Source organism: Coregonus clupeaformis, unplaced genomic scaffold, assembly GCF_020615455.1.
Source record: "Coregonus clupeaformis isolate EN_2021a unplaced genomic scaffold, ASM2061545v1 scaf1404, whole genome shotgun sequence".
In the NCBI taxonomy this organism is placed as follows: domain Eukaryota; kingdom Metazoa; phylum Chordata; class Actinopteri; order Salmoniformes; family Salmonidae; genus Coregonus; species Coregonus clupeaformis.
Window position 1 is genome coordinate 48,950 of NW_025534858.1, and position 21,048 is coordinate 69,997.

General features: G+C 43.3%; 2 protein-coding genes across 7 annotated transcripts in view; both read right to left on the reverse strand.

The window, feature by feature from the left end:
* The window catches only part of LOC121562109 (PH domain leucine-rich repeat-containing protein phosphatase 2), a 48,622-nt gene extending 38,937 nt beyond the window's left edge, over nucleotides 1-9,685 (reverse strand). The window contains exons 1-3 of the mRNA XM_045218159.1: nucleotides 9,382-9,685; nucleotides 3,989-4,269; nucleotides 424-557 (exon numbers count right to left, since the gene is read on the reverse strand). Coding sequence (XP_045074094.1) covers nucleotides 424-557; nucleotides 3,989-4,269; nucleotides 9,382-9,585 — 619 coding nt within the window. The 5' untranslated portion in view covers nucleotides 9,586-9,685. The remainder of the gene's footprint in view (nucleotides 1-423; nucleotides 558-3,988; nucleotides 4,270-9,381) is intronic.
* A 2,281-nt stretch (nucleotides 9,686-11,966) lies between these two features.
* Nucleotides 11,967-21,048, reverse strand: part of ap1g1 (adaptor related protein complex 1 subunit gamma 1) — a 29,325-nt gene continuing 20,243 nt past the window's right edge. For 4 of the 6 annotated variants that reach the window (XM_045218154.1, XM_041874483.2, XM_045218152.1 and 1 more), the window contains 11 exons: nucleotides 20,802-20,856; nucleotides 20,385-20,507; nucleotides 20,042-20,131; nucleotides 19,790-19,914; nucleotides 19,566-19,670; nucleotides 19,280-19,421; nucleotides 18,513-18,639; nucleotides 18,079-18,174; nucleotides 17,689-17,849; nucleotides 17,403-17,501; nucleotides 11,967-17,151 (listed from right to left, as the gene is read on the reverse strand). In XM_045218154.1, the coding sequence (XP_045074089.1) occupies nucleotides 17,050-17,151; nucleotides 17,403-17,501; nucleotides 17,689-17,849; nucleotides 18,079-18,174; nucleotides 18,513-18,639; nucleotides 19,280-19,421; nucleotides 19,566-19,670; nucleotides 19,790-19,914; nucleotides 20,042-20,131; nucleotides 20,385-20,507; nucleotides 20,802-20,856 (1,225 nt within the window). In that variant the 3' untranslated portion in view covers nucleotides 11,967-17,049. The remainder of the gene's footprint in view (nucleotides 17,152-17,402; nucleotides 17,502-17,688; nucleotides 17,850-18,078; nucleotides 18,175-18,512; nucleotides 18,640-19,279; nucleotides 19,422-19,565; nucleotides 19,671-19,789; nucleotides 19,915-20,041; nucleotides 20,132-20,384; nucleotides 20,508-20,801; nucleotides 20,857-21,048) is intronic. The other 2 variants (XM_045218156.1, XM_045218155.1) reach the window with 1 other exon arrangement.

Consider the following 21,048-nt stretch of genomic DNA (forward strand, 5'->3'; position numbering starts at 1 on the left):
GTGTGTTTTGCTGCCGGTATGAAAGCTAAAGTACAATAAGCCCAGGCTGCTTGGCTCCTGCACAAACAAACAGAATATGAATTAAAAAATTACGCAAAAATAAACCCCAATCCAAGTGAGTGAAGCCTACTTCATTAAGTCAGGGTAGTGCTAACAGCCCTGCACCCAGGGAAGTAGTGGAAAGAGAGACACATACACACACACACACACACAAGCTGTCATAAACACAAACACACACACACACACACTATGGACCCAGAAGCTGACAGTTTGGACTGCTCCATCAGCAGCAGAGCCAGGTCCATTGACAGGGCTCCAGGCCTGGTTCCAGCAGAGCAGGCTGAGCCCAGCCAGAGCCCAGTGAAAGAGAGCCTATCATGGCCTGCAGATGGCCGTAGACAGGCCCCTTGGGTCACTACTCACCACTGTAGAAGCGGATCATGCAGCTGAGGTCCGAGTTGGCCGCCTCTCTCTGCACTCGCAGAGGGTCCTGGTAGCCTATAGCAGCAAGGTAGTCATACACCATTTGGAGAGGGCGCTCAGAGGGGTCCAGCCTCCTACAGGGACAGAAATAGAAACTGTCAGGGTTTATGCCAATCACAGTCAATACCCTTAACAGACACACAGATTCTCCTCTACACGTATAATTAATTTGTGCATCTTTGCCTCCACGCTTGGAATCCAACCAAAGGGGCATAGTTCATCAACCATTGCTGCCACACATTTGCATGCATGCAAGCACACACACTCACACGCAAGCAGAGACATTCCAATCCTTCATTCCCTGTGTTATGACAGGTAAGGTCCAGAGGACAACTGTCACGCCAATCAGCAGAGCTGGACACGGGTGTTTCACTTTCAGACTTGGGGAATTGACGAGGCTCCTCTATCAAAACATTTACAGAGTCTGACTCTGTGCCGGATGTCAATCAAGCAGAGAGAGAAACTATCTCCACACAGGTATCAGTTCCAAAGTTCAAAGTCAGAAATGGAGGAAGAACATCATATCAAGCACCTGCTGATGACCAACATGAACTCTCATCTGAATAATGCGTCTGAATGGTATGGTGATGGCACCCCTTTCTTTTAATCCGTTCCCTGTGTGAGCCCTAATGAAATCAGTTCATTCCATGGCTAATCCTGTAAAGGGCCTCTCATGCTGCTATCAAACAGGAGGTCTGCTGAGCCTGCAATCTGTGACCCCCAGTCGGTCACTGGCACGCCTTCAACACAACACCTCCGATCCCCACGTGAACACACCAAGGATATCTGCTACAGAACCACTGTGAAGACACTACAGCCAGAACCACTGTGAAGACTCTATGCACTCAATAACATCTGTGAGGGTATTTTTCACAATGACCCACTGTCTATGGAAGCCCCAGCTTTGCCCAATAGAATTCATAATATGGTGTAAATCAATAAGCCTCAGATTTAACAGCTCTTTACGGCATACAGTGTGTGATTGTGTTGCTTATTCTAACGCATTACCACTCTAGAAGAAGTAATCATTGGCTCTCTCCTCCCCACCTCGCTCCATAAATTCTAAAAAAGAGCCCCACCCTAGTCGGTACGCACGTGATAGCTAACTCCCAGCGCAGGTCCTCTATGTACTGTAGCTTAGGGTTACCATGATGCTAAGCCAGAAGTGACTAGTTTCCAGCCACAGCCAGGGTGATGGTGAGGTGACACAGCATCTGGCGGTTGCTGTGGCATTTTTCTGCCCATGCCCAAGGCCACACTCCCTGTGTCAGCCCAGCGGGGTGTAACAGTCAGGATCATGTCTGCTGGTCACACACAGTTGTGGCCCCAGCACCTCACACAGGATTTAGACAGATCCCTGGCAGGCTCGGAGGGATGACTGTCTTTACAGGACTGCCTGTAGACCATTCACACTAACACACATGCTCTGAGAGCATGTACATTTATTCACAAATCCGTTCCCCTTGCGGCCACGAGTACTGGAGGCTCTTAAATCTACAGTCGCTTAATCTCCTTTCCTTCATTTGGGTGGCTAGATACTTTCCCTTCATTTTATGTGGGTGACCTCTTAAAGACATTATCCAGAACTTTGGCAAAGTATGCATATTTTAAACCTCCCGCTTTGCGCTAGATGTGTCAATGTGTAGTTCATACAGGCATAATCTATGAGCAGAATTACTGTTTTACCTCAATTCGCTACAAAATCCCTAGTTTGAAAGCAACGGTTTACTGGAAGCTGTGCAGCGCCATTTTCCCCCATGTGGGCCAGCCCCTTAGCAATTAGAGTTCCAGCCAATAAGCTTAAGTCCCTCGCCATTTGAGTGACAGCTAGCAAGATCCACACACAGCAGAGCGAGAGAGCAATGACGTTGTGCACATATCTGCATATTTTCAGGGACCAATTTTGGCTTGTGAGCGCTACTTCCAGAACTACTAAAAAGTATACAAAAGTACTTGAGAATCTCTAACTATGGGCCTTGAAATTGTAACAACAAGAAAACAACAAACACTATTACTAAAATCAGCACGTACATGAAATTACTCAGTGTTGACACATCCACCAGGCAGCACAGATATACAACAGGGGTGTGGGAGGAGACAACATGGCACTACAGAGATGAATCGGACATTGTACCACCTGTATGTGAAATGACTTTGATCAGAGTTCCCTTAAGGGGAGAGAGGAGAAGCCTAGGTGGTTACAGAACCAAACCTGAGAGGCTTTCAGGCTCAAATAAGAAAGAGAGAGACATGCCCGTGCTGATCCAGTCTTTCAAGAAAATTACTTTACCTGCATAGTGCTAAACTGCCAGTGTATATCCAGCTGTGTTAGTAGAAATGTAATTCACCGTGGTAGAGGGCTCCAGCTGGGTAAATCAATACCATAGGGGGGGATGTAAAGAGCATCCTGCAGCAAGGTGTGTAATTCACTACAAATCTCAGTCATGTTAGATGCAATCTTTCTTCCGCACAACACTGACCCACGTGACCATTTAGTGCATCATGCTGTGCTGAGCGTTTAACCAAAAATAGTCTTAGAGGGAGTAAAAAGCATTCCCTTGCCTGGCCTGACCAAATAAAGAGCAAGTGGGTGTAACCAGATTATAGCCTGTGTCAGAGGCATCATCATGAGGAGTTATTCTGGAAAACTGGCTGTCAAGTCACCGGCCGTGTCCGAATGCCTGTACTGCGTTCTAAATAGTACGCAGTTTGGGAATGCGAAAAAATTAAGTTTTATAGTAAGTGCATTTTCAAAAATGTTGTATGCTTTAAATGCCAGGATGACATACTCATTTGGCTTTTCATCTAGTAGAATTCGCTGCGTTGCGGAAGAGATTCGTCTTTCGAGACTCATGTGTGTTTGACAACAGCTGATAATCAGGTAAGGGGGACGTGCTCTATCAAAATGAACGAATGGCGGTAATCAATGCAATTGCGCATTAGATTACGCAGTCTCAGTAGGATGAGCCTAGTATGCTGATATTTGTTGTTTTACTAAACAGTACATTCTAAATAGTATGTAGTACGATTAGTACACAGTTTAAGTAAGTAGTAGGCAAGCCAGATTTCGGACACGGCCACTGAAACGTGCTGAATTGTAGGCCACATAGGTCAGTCAAAGTCTAGATCTATGAGCCTGCTCCTGTTCTACGCAAGCAGCAGAGTTCTCATAAGAACTCAAGAAAACAGAGTACAAACCTGACCCAATGTGTAAAAATAGAATGGAGGAATCAGCAGTGCCAGAATGAGGTAACTAAAACAGTATGAAAAGGTTGGAGACTGATGCAGCTTTGAGACTGATGCAGCTTTGAGACTAGGTGAGTAAAGCACCAAGATATGATATTGAACATAAATGGGATTATTTATAATTGGAATTTAACACACTGTCTAGCAATAAATAGAACCAATGACTCTATGAGACTGCCATTTTTCTAACATAGTCAAGAGTTGTGAACACAACACTGTGGTATTAGACGTGCGTGTCAGTGGGAGAGGTGAGTATTACCTGAGCAGGTCTCCATGGAGCTGCAGGTACAGTCCCTCTACTTCTCTCTGGGCACACAGCTCCTCCACCGTGGTAGTGGTGGAGCATAGCACCAGCCGCAGGTCTGCCTGGGGGGTGGAGGAGGCCTGTGGGCCCGAGGCTGGGGGCTGGGGGTCTACTGTCCCCCCGTACAGACACACACAGCCCCGCTGGGCGTCCCCCTTCAGCCAGTCCCGCTCTCGCGATCCAAAGCGGTTCTTCCTGGTAACACAGCCTCTGCTCCCATTCCTCTTCATGTTCCGCTGGAGAAACAGAAACATTGGATGAAAAGACTGACACCACAGATACACTGTAAATGTATTGGGCCTGTAAGAGAAGAGAACTTTACACCGTCTTCTACAGTAGTTAATGATAACTTGTCTTGCAGCGGCTTTGCTCTGAATCAAGGATATTTCAAGCTGCATCATGTTCCAACACATCCATAGGACAAATTCAATTGAGTAAATTTGTCAGGTTGGCAAAACTGTGAAAGTTCAAATCAGATTACCTGCAAACCGCTCATGTGCGTTAGTGACCTTAAAACAGGGTCCTTGCTAAATCTGGGAGCCCAACCCAGAATGACATGTCCGGCCTGTGTCAGAATCACTGGCCTTGTTTTCAAATCTGGAGAAGCTCGGAACAAATATTTACACAAGGAAAGAACGGCCAGGACGGTGCTGTGTGAACTGGAACCTGGTTTTTGAGACGGGTGGGCCAGGCATCAGGTCATTAGTCAGACACTGATGAAGTCATCCTCCCACAATGCCGTGCATCCCCTCGGCACAGGCAGGCAGCTGCTGGCATCCCCACTGCACCAGAGCACACACACACGCAACAGAGGAGACAGCAGGGTCCCGAGCAGCATCTCTTCAGACGACAGCTCCAAAGACGCACACAACAGGCCTCAATGTGCAATGACAACACACACAACTCAATGGGTGACAGGCAACAAAGGCACACACACACACAGAGGCCTCTCTGTGAGTCAACAAGACAGGCACACTCACTCACACAGAGGCTGCCATGACCCTGAGCATCGACCATTGCCCTTATTTCACTCCATGACCCCTACAACCGTCCAAGGCCAGAGAGGGCACAGATATATCAGTCAAATAAAGCTCCAACAGCTCAGTGATCAGTAAATCAATCAACAAACCATGTTCTGAGATGTTAAACAGGGATAAACATGCATCAAATCTACACACGATACCGCATAATGACAAAGCGAAAAACAAGTTTAGACATTTCTGCACATTTATAAAAAATAAAATAAAAAATACGTAAGTATTCAGACCCTTTGGTATGAGACTCGAAATTGAGCTCAAGTGCATCCTGTATCCATTGATCATCCTTGATATGTTTCTACGACTTGGAGTTCACCTGTGGTAAATTCAATTGATTGGAAATTATATAAGGTCCCACAGTTGACAGTGCATGTCAGAGCAAAAACCAAGCCATGAGATCGAAATAATTGTCCATAGAGCGCTGAGACAGGATTGTGTCGAGGCACAGATCTGGAGAAGGGTACCAAAAATGTCTGCAGCATTGGAGGTCCCCCAAGAACACAGTGGCCTCCATCATTCTTAAATGGAATAAGTTTGGAACCACCAAGACTCTTCCTAGAGCTGGCCGCCCGGCCAAACTGAGCAATCGGCGGCGAAGGGCCTTGGTCAGGGAGGTGAACAAGAACCCGATGGTCACGCTGACAGAGCTCCTCTGTGGAGATGGGAGAACCTTCCAGAAGGACAACCATCTCTGCAGCACTCCACCAACCAGGCCTTTATGGTATAGTGGCCAGACGGAAGCCACTCCTCTGTAAAAAGGCACATGACAGCCCACTTCGAGTTTGCCAAAAGGCACCTAAAGGACTCTCAGACCATGAGAAACAAGATTATCTGGACTGATGAAACCAAGATTGAACTCTTTGGCCTGAATGCCAAGCGTCACGTCTGGAGGAAACCAGGCACTGCTCATCACCTGGCCAATACCATCCCTACGGTGAAGCATGGTGGTGGTGGCAGCATCATGCTGTGGGAATGTTTATCAGCGGCATGGACTGGGTAGACTAGTCAGGTTTGAGGGAAAGATGAACGGAGCAAAGTACAGAGAGATCCTTGATGAAAACCTGCTCCAGAGCGCTCAAAACCTCAGACTGGGGCGAAGGTTCACCTTCCAACATGACAACGACCCTCAGCTTAGGGTCGTTGCCAAAGGTGCTTCAACAAAGTACTGAGTAAAGGGTCTGAATACTTACAGTACCAGTCAAAAGTTTGAACACACCTACTCTTTCAAGGGTTTTTCTTTATTTTTACTATTTTCTACATTGTAGAATAATAGAGAAGACATCAAAACTATGAAATAACACAAAGTGTTAAACAAATGAAATATTTTATATTTGAGATTCTTCAAAGCAGCCACCATTTGCCTTGATGACAGCTTTGCACACTCTTGGCATTCTCTCAAACAGCTTCATGAGGTAGTCACCTGGAATGCATTTCAATTAACAGGTGTGCCTTGTTAAAAGTTAATTTGTGGAATTTCTTTCCTTCTTAATGCGTTTGAGCCAATCAGTTGTGTTGTGACAAGGTATGGGTGGTATACAGAAGATAGCCCTACTTGGTAAAAGACCAAGTCCATATTATGGCAAGAACAGCTCAAATAAGCAAAGAGAAATGACAGTCCATCATTACTTTAAGACATGAAGGTCAGTCAATACGGAACATTTCTAGAACTTTGAAAGTTTCTTCAAGTGCAGTCGCAAAAACCATCAAGCGCTATGATGAAACTGGCTCTCATGAGGACCGCCACAGGAAAGGAAGACCCAGAGTTACCTCTGCTGCAGAGGATTAAGTTCATTAGAGTTAACTGCACCTCAGATTGCAGCCCAAATAAATGCTTCAGAGTTCAAGTAACAGACACATCTCAACATCAACTGTTCATAGGAGACTGCGTGAATCAGGCCTTCATGGTCAAATTGCTGCAAAGAAAACACTACTAAAGGACACCAATAAGAAGAAGACACTTGCTTGGGCCAAGAAACACGAGCAATTGACACAATCTGTCCTTTGGTCTGATGAGTCCAAATTTGAGATTTTTGTTTCCAACCGCCATGTCTTTGTGAGACGCAGAGTAGGTGAACTGATGATCTCTGCATGTGTGGTTCCTACCGTGAAGCATGGAGGAGGTGGTGTGATGGTGCTTTGCTGGTGACACTGTCTGTGATTTATTTCGAATTTAAGGCACACTTAACCAGCATGGCTACCTCAGCATTCTGCAGCAATACGCCATCCCATCTGGTTTGCGCTTAGTGGGTTTTTCAACAGGACAATGACCCAAAACACACCTCCAGGCCTGACCTGGCCTCCACAATCCCCCGACCTCAATCCAATTGAGATGGTTTGGGATGAGTTGGACTGCAGAGTGAAGGAAAAGCAGACAACAAGTGCTCAGCATATGGGAACTCCTTCAAGACTGTTGGAAAAGCATTCCTCATGAAGCTGGTTGAGAGAATGCCAAGAGTGTGCAAAGCTGTCCTCAAGGCAAAGGGTGGCTATTTGAAGAATCTCAAATACAAAATATGTTTTGATTTGTTTAACACTTTTTTGGTTACTACATGATTCCATATGTGTTATTTCATAGTTTTGATGTCTTTACTATTATTCTACAATGTTAAAATAGTAAAAAATTAAGAAAAACCCTTGAATGAGTAGGTGTCCAAACTTTTGACTGGTACTGTATGTAAATGTAATATTTCCGTTTTTAATTTTTTATAAATGTGCAAAACATTCTAAACCTGTTTTTGCTTTGTCATTATGGGGTATTGTGTGTAGATTGATGAGGGGAAAAAACTATTTAAATCAATTTTAGAATAAGGCTGTAAACGTAACAAAATGTGGAAAAAGTAAAGGGGTCTGAATACTTTCCGAATGTACTGTACCTGAATTTGTCCAATAAAAACTATAATTTGCAACTGTTGGACTAATGATTACACCCTAGATCAGCTAAATGCAGGCAAGAGTGTGCAAGGCGGTTTTGAATGTGTCACGGTCACCTTGATTACAAAAAATGATCTTGACATGTGCACCTGCATTGTAAACTTTCATTCATAGGCTAGGTTAAAGCAACCTCATGATGGGTACAGGGAAAATTTAGAGTATTATGCAGTAGCCTAAACCCATCGATGTTACATTGAGCTGGGTGAATGGAATATGAATGACAGTCATCCAATATGCAGTAATAGAAATAAGGCCATGCTCATAAAAAAAAAAAAAATCATCCTCCATCTTAAACGGCACCGACTGCCCCTGATGTGTATAAACTCACCACTCATAGGTTTAAATCTTGGTTGGTTGAATAATAGGCTACCGTTGTTATTTGCAACAGCAGCCATTTATGATCCAATGAGCATAAAACTTAAATGGTCCTTACACTGAAGTTGTCTTTTGGATATTTATTGTTAGTGCAATTGTAACTGGAATGTGTCATTCTCCATGACAATATCACATGAGAGATTGGTGAGATAAGCAGTCTATCATTGAAGCATGGCTGAGGTTCATGTCAGCCTATTAAATGTATTTTCTAAATGATTATGTATGGCGATAATTGGCACAAGCCATTATGTGTCTTATTTCATGGACCCTAATCGGTTAATGAGTGACATAATGGCGGAAGTACAGCACACGAATGAGTGAGGAAACAGTTAATCACGTCTTGTCAATCGTGCGTGCGTGTTGAACAATGTCAGTCCAAGATTTCGACAGGCTAACCGACCACCGGTAGGCCCCATACAAAACAGAGACTTAGGCTATTATAGGCTATTTAGGAATTTCAATGTGGATTTGATCCAATGACAAACATGTAGCCTAAATCGCACATTGGAAAGTTATACAAATGTTACTCTAGCCATAATAGTTTAAGCTAATTATTCATTTCAGCAATAAACATTAAGTTAAAACATGTGATTTGACATGTTCTGATGTAACGTTATAGCCTTGGATATAGTGTTGCCATATTGGCAAATTAAAAACAGCAAATGTAGCATATGAAACATTTACAGTAGGATAGACTAACAGGTTAGCACGACAATACGTAGCAACATCTTGAACTACTGTAACAGTTCAGCCAAATGTTTCTGTTACAATCTAGAAAGAGCTACAATGAAGCTGCTAGCTGGCAATGTGGTTTGACACATTGTTGCATTGAAAGCTATGCCTTCAAAGCCAACGTAATTATCACTAAATAAGAGAACGTCAATGATGCTCAAACTGGATGACGCGTGAGTTTGATTTCACACGCACTTCGGCCCTGTTACAACGGGGCACTGTGCGTTTGCAGTATTTTGATAAACCTTCAAATATGACCTGCTTGATAGCTACCTTTAGAACGCGTATCCCCGTTCCGACACGGTTTCCTGGACCATTGCGGTCGCCACGACCTGCAGCTTGATTAGATCCCGCTTCGTGGACCACGGTGTCCGACAGTGTGTCCGTACAACCCCTGTTATCGACACCACCTATTTTTCGCTCCATATCCGTGCCATTGACCGTGCCCGCTATATGATCTTCTTCCTTCATTTGCATGTGTATATCTAACTACAAAAACCCCACAAGAACGTGGAACATGACTGGTAAATTCCAATACATGCGGCAGCTGAAAAATCCAACTCTGGTTCGGTGCGACGCCATAACGAGTCTGAACCTCACCGCTGTCAGATAGACCCAATCAATAAACATTAGAGAGGCAGGGTAACATATTATTCATAAGGCACTGCCCATTTCAGAGTTGAGGCGTACTGAATTATTCATTAGGTTTCCTATGCACATATTACACGTGTGCTTTACCGCATTAACTGTCTTGCGATTTTGATTTAATGCGTGACATTTTAATTTCACTTCATGTAGGCTACTTCTTACAGCTGCCCTAGAGTCTCATGATACTTACATGTAGAAAATGTTTTATAGCTATACATAAGCACCCCTCATCAACTGATTCCTCATAGGGAATCTGAGAGTAGCCAATGTCCCATTTCATTATGGTTTGAATTGGAACAAGTATGTTTATGACAAACTACCTTGTTAAAGAGGCATGTCAGGATCTGTAAAGGTGGGGCTGGGGGTATGTGGAGTGAATGAGAGGGAATCCAAGGCACTCATCTCTCTTCAGGGTCATGGAAAAGTAGTAAAGGGGGTGGGTCTGAAACAGAGCAGATTCAGCCAGGTATCAGCTTTCAAGAAAGCACCATTCCAACTCGCCTGTTCCTTCATGACCTCTCCCTTGAGTTGTCCTCTTCAGTACTGAACTTATAGCAATGTCCAGCCAATGGGTTCATTCTGGCAATCAGTACATCAGCTGAGATCAATATACCACAACTGATCAAGCAAATAAGTGTGGAAAAGTAGTGCATGAGAGAATCCTGTCACTTCTATTCCACCTGGACCACTGTTGATTGACTGCCATGACTTAGCTTCTTCCACTACTGTAGTTTAATGTTTGGCTCACAGAAAGTCAATGCTCAACTACCAGTCCACACTAAGAGGCACTTCTAACAGCTAGGACTTGATAGTGTTCCTCAAAAGCTAATCAAGAATCACTGACCTAAGAAACTACTCCTGTGGAAAAGGATTATCTGCACTTGTGCAACCAGCGATACTGGAACAGTTACACTTCTAACGTAATTCTCCTCCTGTTTGTATGCTGTTCCAACCTCACTGTGACTCATTATCTAGTTTACTAGGACAAGTAGCCTATGTATACTGAAACATGTCAGATAGGCTATGTTAAACTGAAAGTATCTTTGTAGGCCTATTCTAGATCAGTTATGTAGGTGAACCCATTTGTAACTATACTGAACAAAAATATAAAACGCAACTTGCAACAATTTAAAAAGATTTTACGGAGTTACAGTTCATAAAAGGAAATCAGTCAGTTCAAATACATTCATTAGGCCCTAATCTATAGATTTCACATGACTGGGAATACTGATATGCATCTGTTGGTCACAGATACCTTAAAAAAAAGGTAGGGGCGTGGATCAGAAAACCAGTCAGTATCTGCCTCATGCAGTGCGACATCTCCTTCGCATAGAGTTGATCAGGCTGTTGATTGTGGCCTGTGGAATGTTGTCCCACTCCTCTTCAATGGCTGTGTGAAGTTTCTGGATATTGAAGGGAAATGGAACACGTTGATCCAGAGCATCCCAAACATGCTCAATGGGTGACATGTCTGGTGAGTATGCAGGCCAAGGAAGAACTGGGACATTTTCAGCTTCCAGGAATTGTGTACAGATCCTTGTGACATGGGGATGTGCATTATGCTGAAACATGAGGTGATGGCGGCGGATAAATGGCACGACAATGGGCCTCAGGATCTTGTCACGGTATCTCTGTCCATTCAAATTGTCATCGATAAAATGCAATTGTGTTCGTTGTGCGTAGCTTATGCCTGCCCATATCACAACCCCACCATGGGGCAGTCCATTCACAACGTTGAGATCAGCAAACCACTCGCCCACACATACGTGGTCTGCGGTTGTGAGGCCGGTTGGACGTACTGAACATTCAATTCTCTGGCAACAGCTCTGGTGGGCATTCCTGCAGTCAGTATGCTAATTGCGCTCCCTCAACTTGAGACATCAGTGGCATCCTGTTGTGACAAAACTGCACATTAAGTGTTATTTTATTGTCCCTAGCACAAGGTGCACCTGTGTAATGATCATGCTGTTTAAATCAGCTTCTTGATATGCCACACCTCAGGTGGATAGATTATCTTGGCAAAGGAGAAATGCTCACTAACAGGGATGTAAACACATGTACACAAAATTAGAGAGAAATACGCTTTTTGTGCATATGGAACATTTCTGGGATCTTTTATTTCATCTCATGAAACATAGGACCAACACTTTACATGTTGCGTTTATATTTTTGTTCAGTGTATAAGAGTTGATGAATGAATGAGTCCGGTCAACAATTTTGTTTGACTTTTTATTTATACTCTTGATCATCATTTTCTCCAACCCAAAGACAATAATACACATAAGTCTAAAATATCCCATGTAGTTTACAGCCGTTCATCTTTAATCATCATACATCATTATTCATATTTTCTGTCCATTCACACCCACCTTGAAGACAAGGGATTCAGTTCAAAATGTTAAACCTGTCTGGAAAAGTGAATTTCCAAAAAAAATTTTTTTCTCCCCTTCTCAAATCAGATATGTTGTTGTATAGTCGGGATAAATTTAGCGTTACGTATACAGATTCTCTTTCAAAAGTACAATGGACGCCTTATTTATGATTTCACAGGGAAAGGGATAACAGTGGCTAAAGTCAGATGCTCCTTCAAACCCCTTTACACACAGAGAATTCACCTGGCCAAATATAGAAGTAAAAAACAATTACATCTGAATGAGTGGTGTGCACTTTTAACCCCTTCCACCCTATAAAAATAAAACGGAATTTCGTGCTTTAACTCAACATTTTCAAATGTACAACCCAACAAGGTGGTGTGGTGGATTTGTTGAAAACTGTGAACTTTTCTTAGCATTTCAAAAAGAGGATTACGTAAAGAGTAGAAATGAGACTATTTACATTGGTTCTCACATGCAGCTCAGAAGTTGGGAATTGAAATCATTGCAGCCAATGTCATGTCCTACCAGGTGAGTGTAGCAAGACATGCCAACACACTCAAGAGATATTTACACACACGTATACTGGCTGATTAGACAAACAAAACGCTTCAAAAGCTGATCAGACCTCTGAGGGGTTCTTTCCTTTACAAATGTCCTTTTTAAGATGCAGTGTCCAAGCCAATGGGATTTCACCTTCATATGCATTTCTCATTTAAAACTATATGGGGGCACTGTATCCTTAAAAGCGTTAACTGGTCAAACATGACTGACAGAGGGTCATGCCGGAATCGAACCGATAAAAACAAAACATTCAAGACAAGGTACAAGTATGAGATATCTTTCCCTTCCCTACAGCCTTCTATCTTGACCAGCTCCCCCTTGTGGAAATTAGCTCACAGCACAGCTAACATGCAGCTTCAGCTCAGTGTTATAGTTGAGTCATATCTCAAGGACAGGTCAAGCAGCACTGCATCAAGATTACAGGTCTTCTGAAAAAAATGTAGACACCAAAAGGCAATACACACAGCAGAGAGATCAGCCTCACACTTCAGTCCTGATTTTTGAATTGGATTTCAATAAATAGAAAGGATCATATTTCATCTTAGAGAGCCTGAACTTCAACTGCCCCGCTGCCCAGTTCCCTGTAACAGAACCAGGCCTATTCTCTGCTCTCTATGAGCCGTACAAACCAGTCCGTAAGACAGTCACCAGGAGCGATGAACAGACCCAGTAATAGAGTGGATGATGACAGGCAGCCAAGAGCACCTTGTATCTGTCAACCCCAAGAGAGGACAAGCCCTTACTACTTAATGAATCATATACCACACACAGATGAAACCTCTCATAGCCTGATAATACTCAGGATATTCACTCCCCACCTTACAATAAAAGGTATGTGCAACAGCATCACAAGGGTAAAAAAACGACCTCACTCAACACTTCAGAGAAACTCGGGGCCCATTCTCATGTCTCTGAAATCCAATACAATTAACGTGGGGAGGTGAGATGCCAGATGAATGGGGAGAGGATCTATAGGACCGGAGAAAAACAACACAGAGACCTGCCAATACGAGACTTAAAAAGGGGGCCAACAATGAGAATCGCTCTCTTAGAAGGACCATGTGCAATGTAGGTAGGTCATCCGTCCATTAATTAGCTTGCATGTCTGACAGCATTAATTATATCCAATTACTTTTGCTGGGGAGAGAAAAAAACAAAGCACATTACAGGCCAAGGGAGGTGTTACAGCGTCTTAGCAAGAGGCATACTCCTCTTAAGGAGCATTTGAAAACAGATTAGGCCTTTCTGAGGACCACGAATACAGACAAGGTGCCACCTCGGTCACCGTGCTCAGCTCACAGACCTCTCAGTCGTACAGTACATCACTCACAGACAACACCAGTTCTGCCCAACCAAACCTTAAGTCGACATCTATAAGAAACCAATAGCAGCCTACTCACCCACTAAATCAGCAAAAAGAAGAAAAAAAGATGATACATCCAATCTTGAAGAATATGAAGAGAATGCAGCTCATTTGCATCGTTTCAAGATGATTCTTTTTTTACATATATGTATACAATTATAGACCCTAGCTAATCTATAGAAGTCTTCAAATGGGTTTTTATTTCATTTGATCATCTTTTGTTTGTTTCGTTTTACAATTATATACAATGTACAGGCAGCCGATTATACATCTTTTGCGATGACTGATGAAATAGGGAAGTCTTTTCTTTAGACCATAATGTTGACTAAGATCTATTCAGACAATATACACTGTGAGTAATTGGAAGTCTTAGAAAATGGTTGGTATCTAAAAAAAGGGAAGAAAGATAGGACAATTGACGAATCATAAAAGCCCTCAATATGTACAGAAAAAGCAAATATAGCATTTAGTTTTAAAAAAAAGTTAACAGAATGAAATAATTTTCTCCATATACACATATCATTGCTCAAAAATATTTCCAAAGCTTATTCCCAAAGCTAATAGCATCTCCGATTTGGTCACAACAGTTTGATAGTGTAGCATAGTGAATATCAGGAAGTATATTGAACATCTGAAGGTCTGAACACATACAGCATCATGGGGCAGCTAAGCTTGTTAGTAATGAGATGTCTTACAGGTGCCCACTTGATTGAAGATCATACACAAGACTGAATACAGCTATCCAGGTACTGTACTGTTGATAGTTAACAGGAAGAGAAAACATTGAGGTATTCAGGTTAATGTTTCTGACAGCTTGGTCGGGAACCTGATCTGGAGAAGTATGACAGCCAAAGAATCACACCAACAGTCACCACACAGCAAGCTACACTGATATCCGACTACATCATTTCCACTCTAAATGCTAGAAACTCAGAGAGTGAGATGTCTCTAAAAATAAAAGGTCACTTTCTTCTTTCGACTCCTTCCTTCATCCAGCCTGTCTGTCTTGCCTGCTCTTTAGGCAGGATATAACCCACAATAAGCACTCCCTGACACACAAACCCTCCTCACACAGATCAGATGAGACCAGTTTAGGGACTTCATCTAGTTATGTCAAAAGGCACATCATTTTGATATCAGGCAATAATGTTTAAGTCAAATCACTGCAAAAAACAAATCATACAACCACAAAAATAGTGCCAACAAAATGGCCAGCGCCCTCAAAGAAGAGGAGAGCCACAGAAAAAGACTGAAAAGAAAACGCATTCAGTGCATATAACTACATTCCAAATAGACTTAATTTACATGTACGTCCACGATGTCTCTAGGCTGGCTATGTCCAGCCAGGTTAATTGTCTAAAAAGGGACATACGTTTTGTCGTCCCAAAGCTGTGAATATTACATTTCAGGCTGTTTGTTCAGATGCATGGAAGATTGAATACTTCCAAAGTTCATATATTCAATGAATCTCTGTTTAAGGATTTGCCTATAACTAAGATGTGTCTCAGACCTGCACTGATATACAATATCCATATTGCTTCAATAACCTCAGCTTGATCTAAGCAATTAACAGTGGAATTTAACAAGATGGCATGAATAAACGTTTACAAGATAGCGCTGTACTATGGCTACCAAACTGCTGACCAAACTAATGAACATGGAACCATACTGTGTGTTTACCAGCCCATGACAAACAAATAAACTCCATCCTTCGAAATATGCACTTTATCCATTTACTATATCTCAATCCTGCTGAGAGGCCTCTCTGGCCAACCAAGGTGAATGGGATTCAAACAACTCTCAAACTGACTTCAAAACGACTCAACATATCTCTTGCCTTTTAAAATCACTCATGAGATGGAGGGTCAAATGAAGTGCTCTGGGTCTTTAAAACCTTTTCTGCTGCCAAAGTTAATGGATGTAAAAGAGCAGGCCCGGTACAACTGGAAAAAGTCATAATGTGAATGTTTGTATAATCTCGGTTAACCCAGAACTAAAATATTGCGTAATTTAGTGAGCTGCGTGATGTCGTTGTGGGTCCATACGTGTTAGAAATTGGGAGTTCCGGTTTGCGACGTCTCCACCCTTGCAAAAGGAAACTCTTATCCAAAGCCCCCCACCCACCACTTCCACTAATTTCCCCACATGAGTGAAGCAGTCGAAGTTTAAGCACCACCTTCGGCCAATCCTGACACCTCCAAATAATCAGTGACGAAAACTGATCCTACGCATTCCATCCCGTCGTGACAGATTCTTCGGTTTACACGCAGAATCTGTCCACGAAAGATTAACCTTTGTACTGCAACCGAAGACCTTGCATTTGAAGCATAGAGCTGGAGATCTTTATAACAGAATGAGTTATAGTCACTTTGGAGACCAAACTAGATTCATTACTGAGAGCCACAGTACTCTAAGTTTCCAAACCCAATTGGGAAAGTGGTGACTGGACAGTGTGCAAATTTCATAGAGTTAAGTTGCATCTCATTCAAGCTTGAAAATAGGTTTAAAAAACCTACCCATGTTAAATAACTAAGATTAAACATGAAACAAAAGAAAAACAGATGGATTTAACAAGTGCTCATAGCCAACAGCTCTTTTCTACGACGGCGGCAGCTTAGAGGGTAGGGGCGTACCACAGCGAGTGCAATGTGGGCATACGTGCATTGAGGGGGTGAGGAGATGGAAATAGTGGCAACTGCAAAGCAGACAGATTGAGGTGAAACCAATCAAGGAAAAGAAGGGTTAGTAAATGGATATGTTTTCACATATTTCTGGTGATGTCTATCGTCATTGCCGTCGTTGTTGCCGTTGTCGTCATCATGGTCTTCATACCATCTTTTTGTGTGTGTTAGAAATTCCGCTGCTTCCCATGCAACCCCAGGGCAGCAGTCTGCAGTGATGTCACAGGGGGATCAGTCGGGGTAAGGGAGGGGAGAGGAGAGTCTTTCCCATAGTTCCCTTGGCGGTGTCTTTAAGAGCGAGGGGGCACGGTCATCATTGCCAGGACTGAGGAGGGAAGTTGTTGACCTCGGCCAGGTCTTGGACAGGTGAGCCGATGTGGGTGTACGTCAGCTTGACCCTCATGCGCAGTGGTTGCTGTAAATCATGAGAAAGACATGTTTATTAAAGCAATATGAACTACTCAATGTCTAGTTGAGCTGATCCAGAGATAAAACAACTTTAATGGTCTGTCATACGTCTTCAATGACAACTCCTGCTATTAGAAGCTTGTTTACACAGGGAGCGAGTTAACTCTATAGGACCCCTCTGCACTAAATATCTCTGATAGCACCAATAAGAATGTGAGGACAAGGAGGAAGATGAGGACAAACAGGAACATATCTTACCTTCTGTGGGTTGAGAACTCTGATGACCTGTGTGACGCTTCCCTGGTTGAGCGCTGGGACAATATTACTGCTAGGGGACAAGAGCTGCAGCTGGAATGTCTGAAGGAGAGGGACACAGAGAGCATCAAATACTGCTCCTGCCTAGTCTGCTTCGTAGGACACCTGCACCTGAATATTCGCAACCTTCAGTAAACTGTACATCGCTACAGAGGTCAATCATAGACCCACACATATTTTTCTTAATATTACATAGTTATACAAATGTGACTGTCCAGTCATGGCTCACCTTTGGTACTGCAGCCTGGAAAACAAACTCTGTCATGTCAGCCTCTGTGGTGTTGGTGGCGTGGATAGTGATGACTGCTATGTTCGGGTTCGGGTTGGCCCTCTCAAAGGTGAACTCTATTTTCAGGCCATTCTTGCTATACGCTGTCATGGGGGGAATAGCTAAAGACAAGAACACATAGGTCAATACAATTCAGAGTGAAAAAGTAGTACCAAACATCATAACCCCCCAAAAACATTGTAGGAACTTCTATAAGGTCGCATTGTTTTAAAAGGGATACATAGAGTACTCTGGAGTAGTGACAGCTTTCTAAACAACATGGTGGGAGAGTGGTTGGATTTGGATCAAATGAAAAATGTGAAAGCTTCACTGATGAGCGCTAGCTCTCACCTGCTGAAATATCATTAAACAGGGGCTGTGAGGAGAGGCCATCCAGGAGGAAGGGGGGCTGGGAGATGGGCACAGAGGGGGCAGGAGCTGGACCACCTAGGGAGGAGGGACAACAACACAGGGGGTTCCAACAGGGTACAGGGAACCACACACAGACATAACAGTGATACCACTGGTGATAGCTCACAAGACAAGTTGATTCCTGACCAAGTCAAGCAGGATGTGGAGTGACTCATGTGGTTTCTATATGAAGGAAGGTGCAGGGAGGGTGACAGGGAGAATAGGTGGTGGAGAGACACTGCTATGAAAGAGAAAAAGAAACCAATCAAGTTGCCCTGACCAAGGACCCCGGTTGGTCCACCTGTGCTTTGGGCTGGAGGGAAAGAGGAGAGACAGAAAGAAAAGGAAGAGAGAGAGAGAGACTGTGGTCCTACCAGACAGTGAGAGGTCCCCCAGCAGGTCGAGCAGCTCTCCTCCAGCCGAGGCAGGCTTGGTGGGCAGGGTGGTCTGGATCACAGTCACCACATCATTACCTCCCAGCAGGTCTAACAAGTCATTAGCCTGGAACAGAAGAGAAACCAAATCAGAAATCACATGTAGATTAAACCTGGAATGTAGGAAGGATTTGGACAAAACAACGGTGCCCTGAATAACATCTGATTTACGGTTTATTTAAAAACATGAAAGATTGTAAAATATTTTTTTACTCAAGTCAGAAGTCTACAAAGGAAAATGTAGACGACTTCATATTAATCTGTAGATTGATATGCCCAGCAGTTTTTAATTTTCTTACCAGCAGGGGTCCTTGTTTGATCAGTGTCTAAAAGCATTAGCAGACTCACTGATTTGTGGACTTTCACCACATGAATAGCAATCAAAACTTAAAGAATGTTTGCGTGTGAGTGTGCGTGCATTCGTGCGTTTTAAAGAGCTTAAGGGCTCGATTCAATTCGTATCGCTGATATACATTTAAAGACAATGTTCCCGCATCAGCAAAGACTGCATTCACGGTAAAAGCTGCTGCATATGTCAGCTCAATTGGAAATTACCTTTACATTACAAGTGAGTATAACGCTGAACTTCGGCGATATGGATTGAATCAGTCCCCAAATGTTGATCCATTAATTCAGCTCCACATTTTCTGTGAAAGAAAACCTTCCAGCAGTGGTAAGTACAGAATGTCATGTGACCTGGCCCTCACCTGGTTTGCTGGCTGGGTGACTAGGGGCGGGTGTTTTGTGTCAGGCACCGAGGGCTCTGTCTCCCCATTGGTCTGCACAATCTCTGTAGGGCCATTGGAGGCGGTTTTCTCCATGATGGGCATTCGCTCTAGTAAGGCAGGCCTTCAGAGAGGAAGAGAATGAGATGGGAGGAGAAGGAAAAAGGTCAATTTCCTTGACTTAATGGTAACTAAACAAGGGAAGCGCCAATCATTTCTACAGAAAAGTGCTTGTAATGAATGGGAATACATTTTGGTGTATAATCACCTCATGTGATCATATTTCTTGAAAAGTGCATTGTACTCCACAGCTCTCTGTTGCAGCTCCACGTCGATGCTGCTGCCGTATATTGACACCACCTTCTTGATTCGGCTGGAGATTTAAAGACAAACATGTTCACCTTGAGTGTGCATCCTGCCATTCATTTCAAAGCTAAGGGATATCATCATAACCTGTTGGATATTCTCTCTGCTCAACACTGTTGGACTCACTTGACACTGCTGAAGCGAGTAGACAGCTTCATGATGGCAGTGAGGGAGTAACCCCGGGTTACAGGGGTGGACAAGTTAGACACAAGAAGACCTTCTAAAACATCCAGGACTTCATCCTCTGTCACCTGTTGCAAAGGAAGGGGGAGAAAAATATCAATTTCAACTTCTGGGGGTCGGCAGTACACGTAGACAGGTTGTGTGTAACGTTGTAGATGAAATAGATGAGGTGATTGAGTGCTTCAGGAGGTCTACCTGGATGGGCTCCTCCTCCTCACACTGTCCAGATACCAGCAGGTCTCCATACTCCCCTATACACCAGGATGACACCTGGACCAGAGGTTGCTATGGGAGACAAACGCTTATACTTCAGATAGATCAGATTCACTGTAACCAATCCTGCTCAGAGAGGAAGGGAAACATCCGCACACTGTTTGCTACTTCCTGTGATCTTTAGTGATCCAATAACGTTTCAATCAACATATTCATTGTCAGGTTCCTCTTTTTTTGTCTAGTTACTGGGCTACGTTTCAATGTGTGTTTCTCCCTTATCACACAAGGCGTGTGTATGACGTGTGTGACCAGAGATGTCTCGGACCTGTGAGATGTCATCCAGCAGGGCTTTGTAGAGTCTCTGCACCGTGTAGGCATGCATCTCCACACTGTTGGTGATGAGCTGGATGAGGTTGGGGACAGAGTCGTCTCGGACATAGCTCCCCGCCTAGACACAAAAAGGTGTTGTTAAAAGAAACCCGTCTCAAAATGGACAATGAGGCAGATGATCATTTTGTATAGGGTCAGCAACAAAAACACTTTCAAGACTAGACACTAAAAAGTGTCTAAGATGGTAAAAAGAGGCTGTTGTCAGATATGATGAGATCATCATTTGTAGTTTTCAGTCGATGGATCACTCAAGGATTCGTCACTCAACAGTCAAGCGCATATATATATATTTTTTTACCATAATATGTGCTGAGTCAACCAAAATAAAAGTATTTGATGAAATTGTACATACCGTTGTCAAGACTCGCATGATGGTGTCAATGTGCCATCTTTTTGAAGGCGCATACCTGTGACACAGAACACGCATCAGTCACCTCTGCATTACACAGAGCAGAGAATCACATAACCATGAACTCAAAAAGGTTGGACTGAGGTTTATGCTGTCAGAAAATATATGGTATCAACAATGTCATGCTCTGACGATGGATCACTCATTTTATCATCATACAGCATTTTAATAAGTAAGCCATACACAGTAA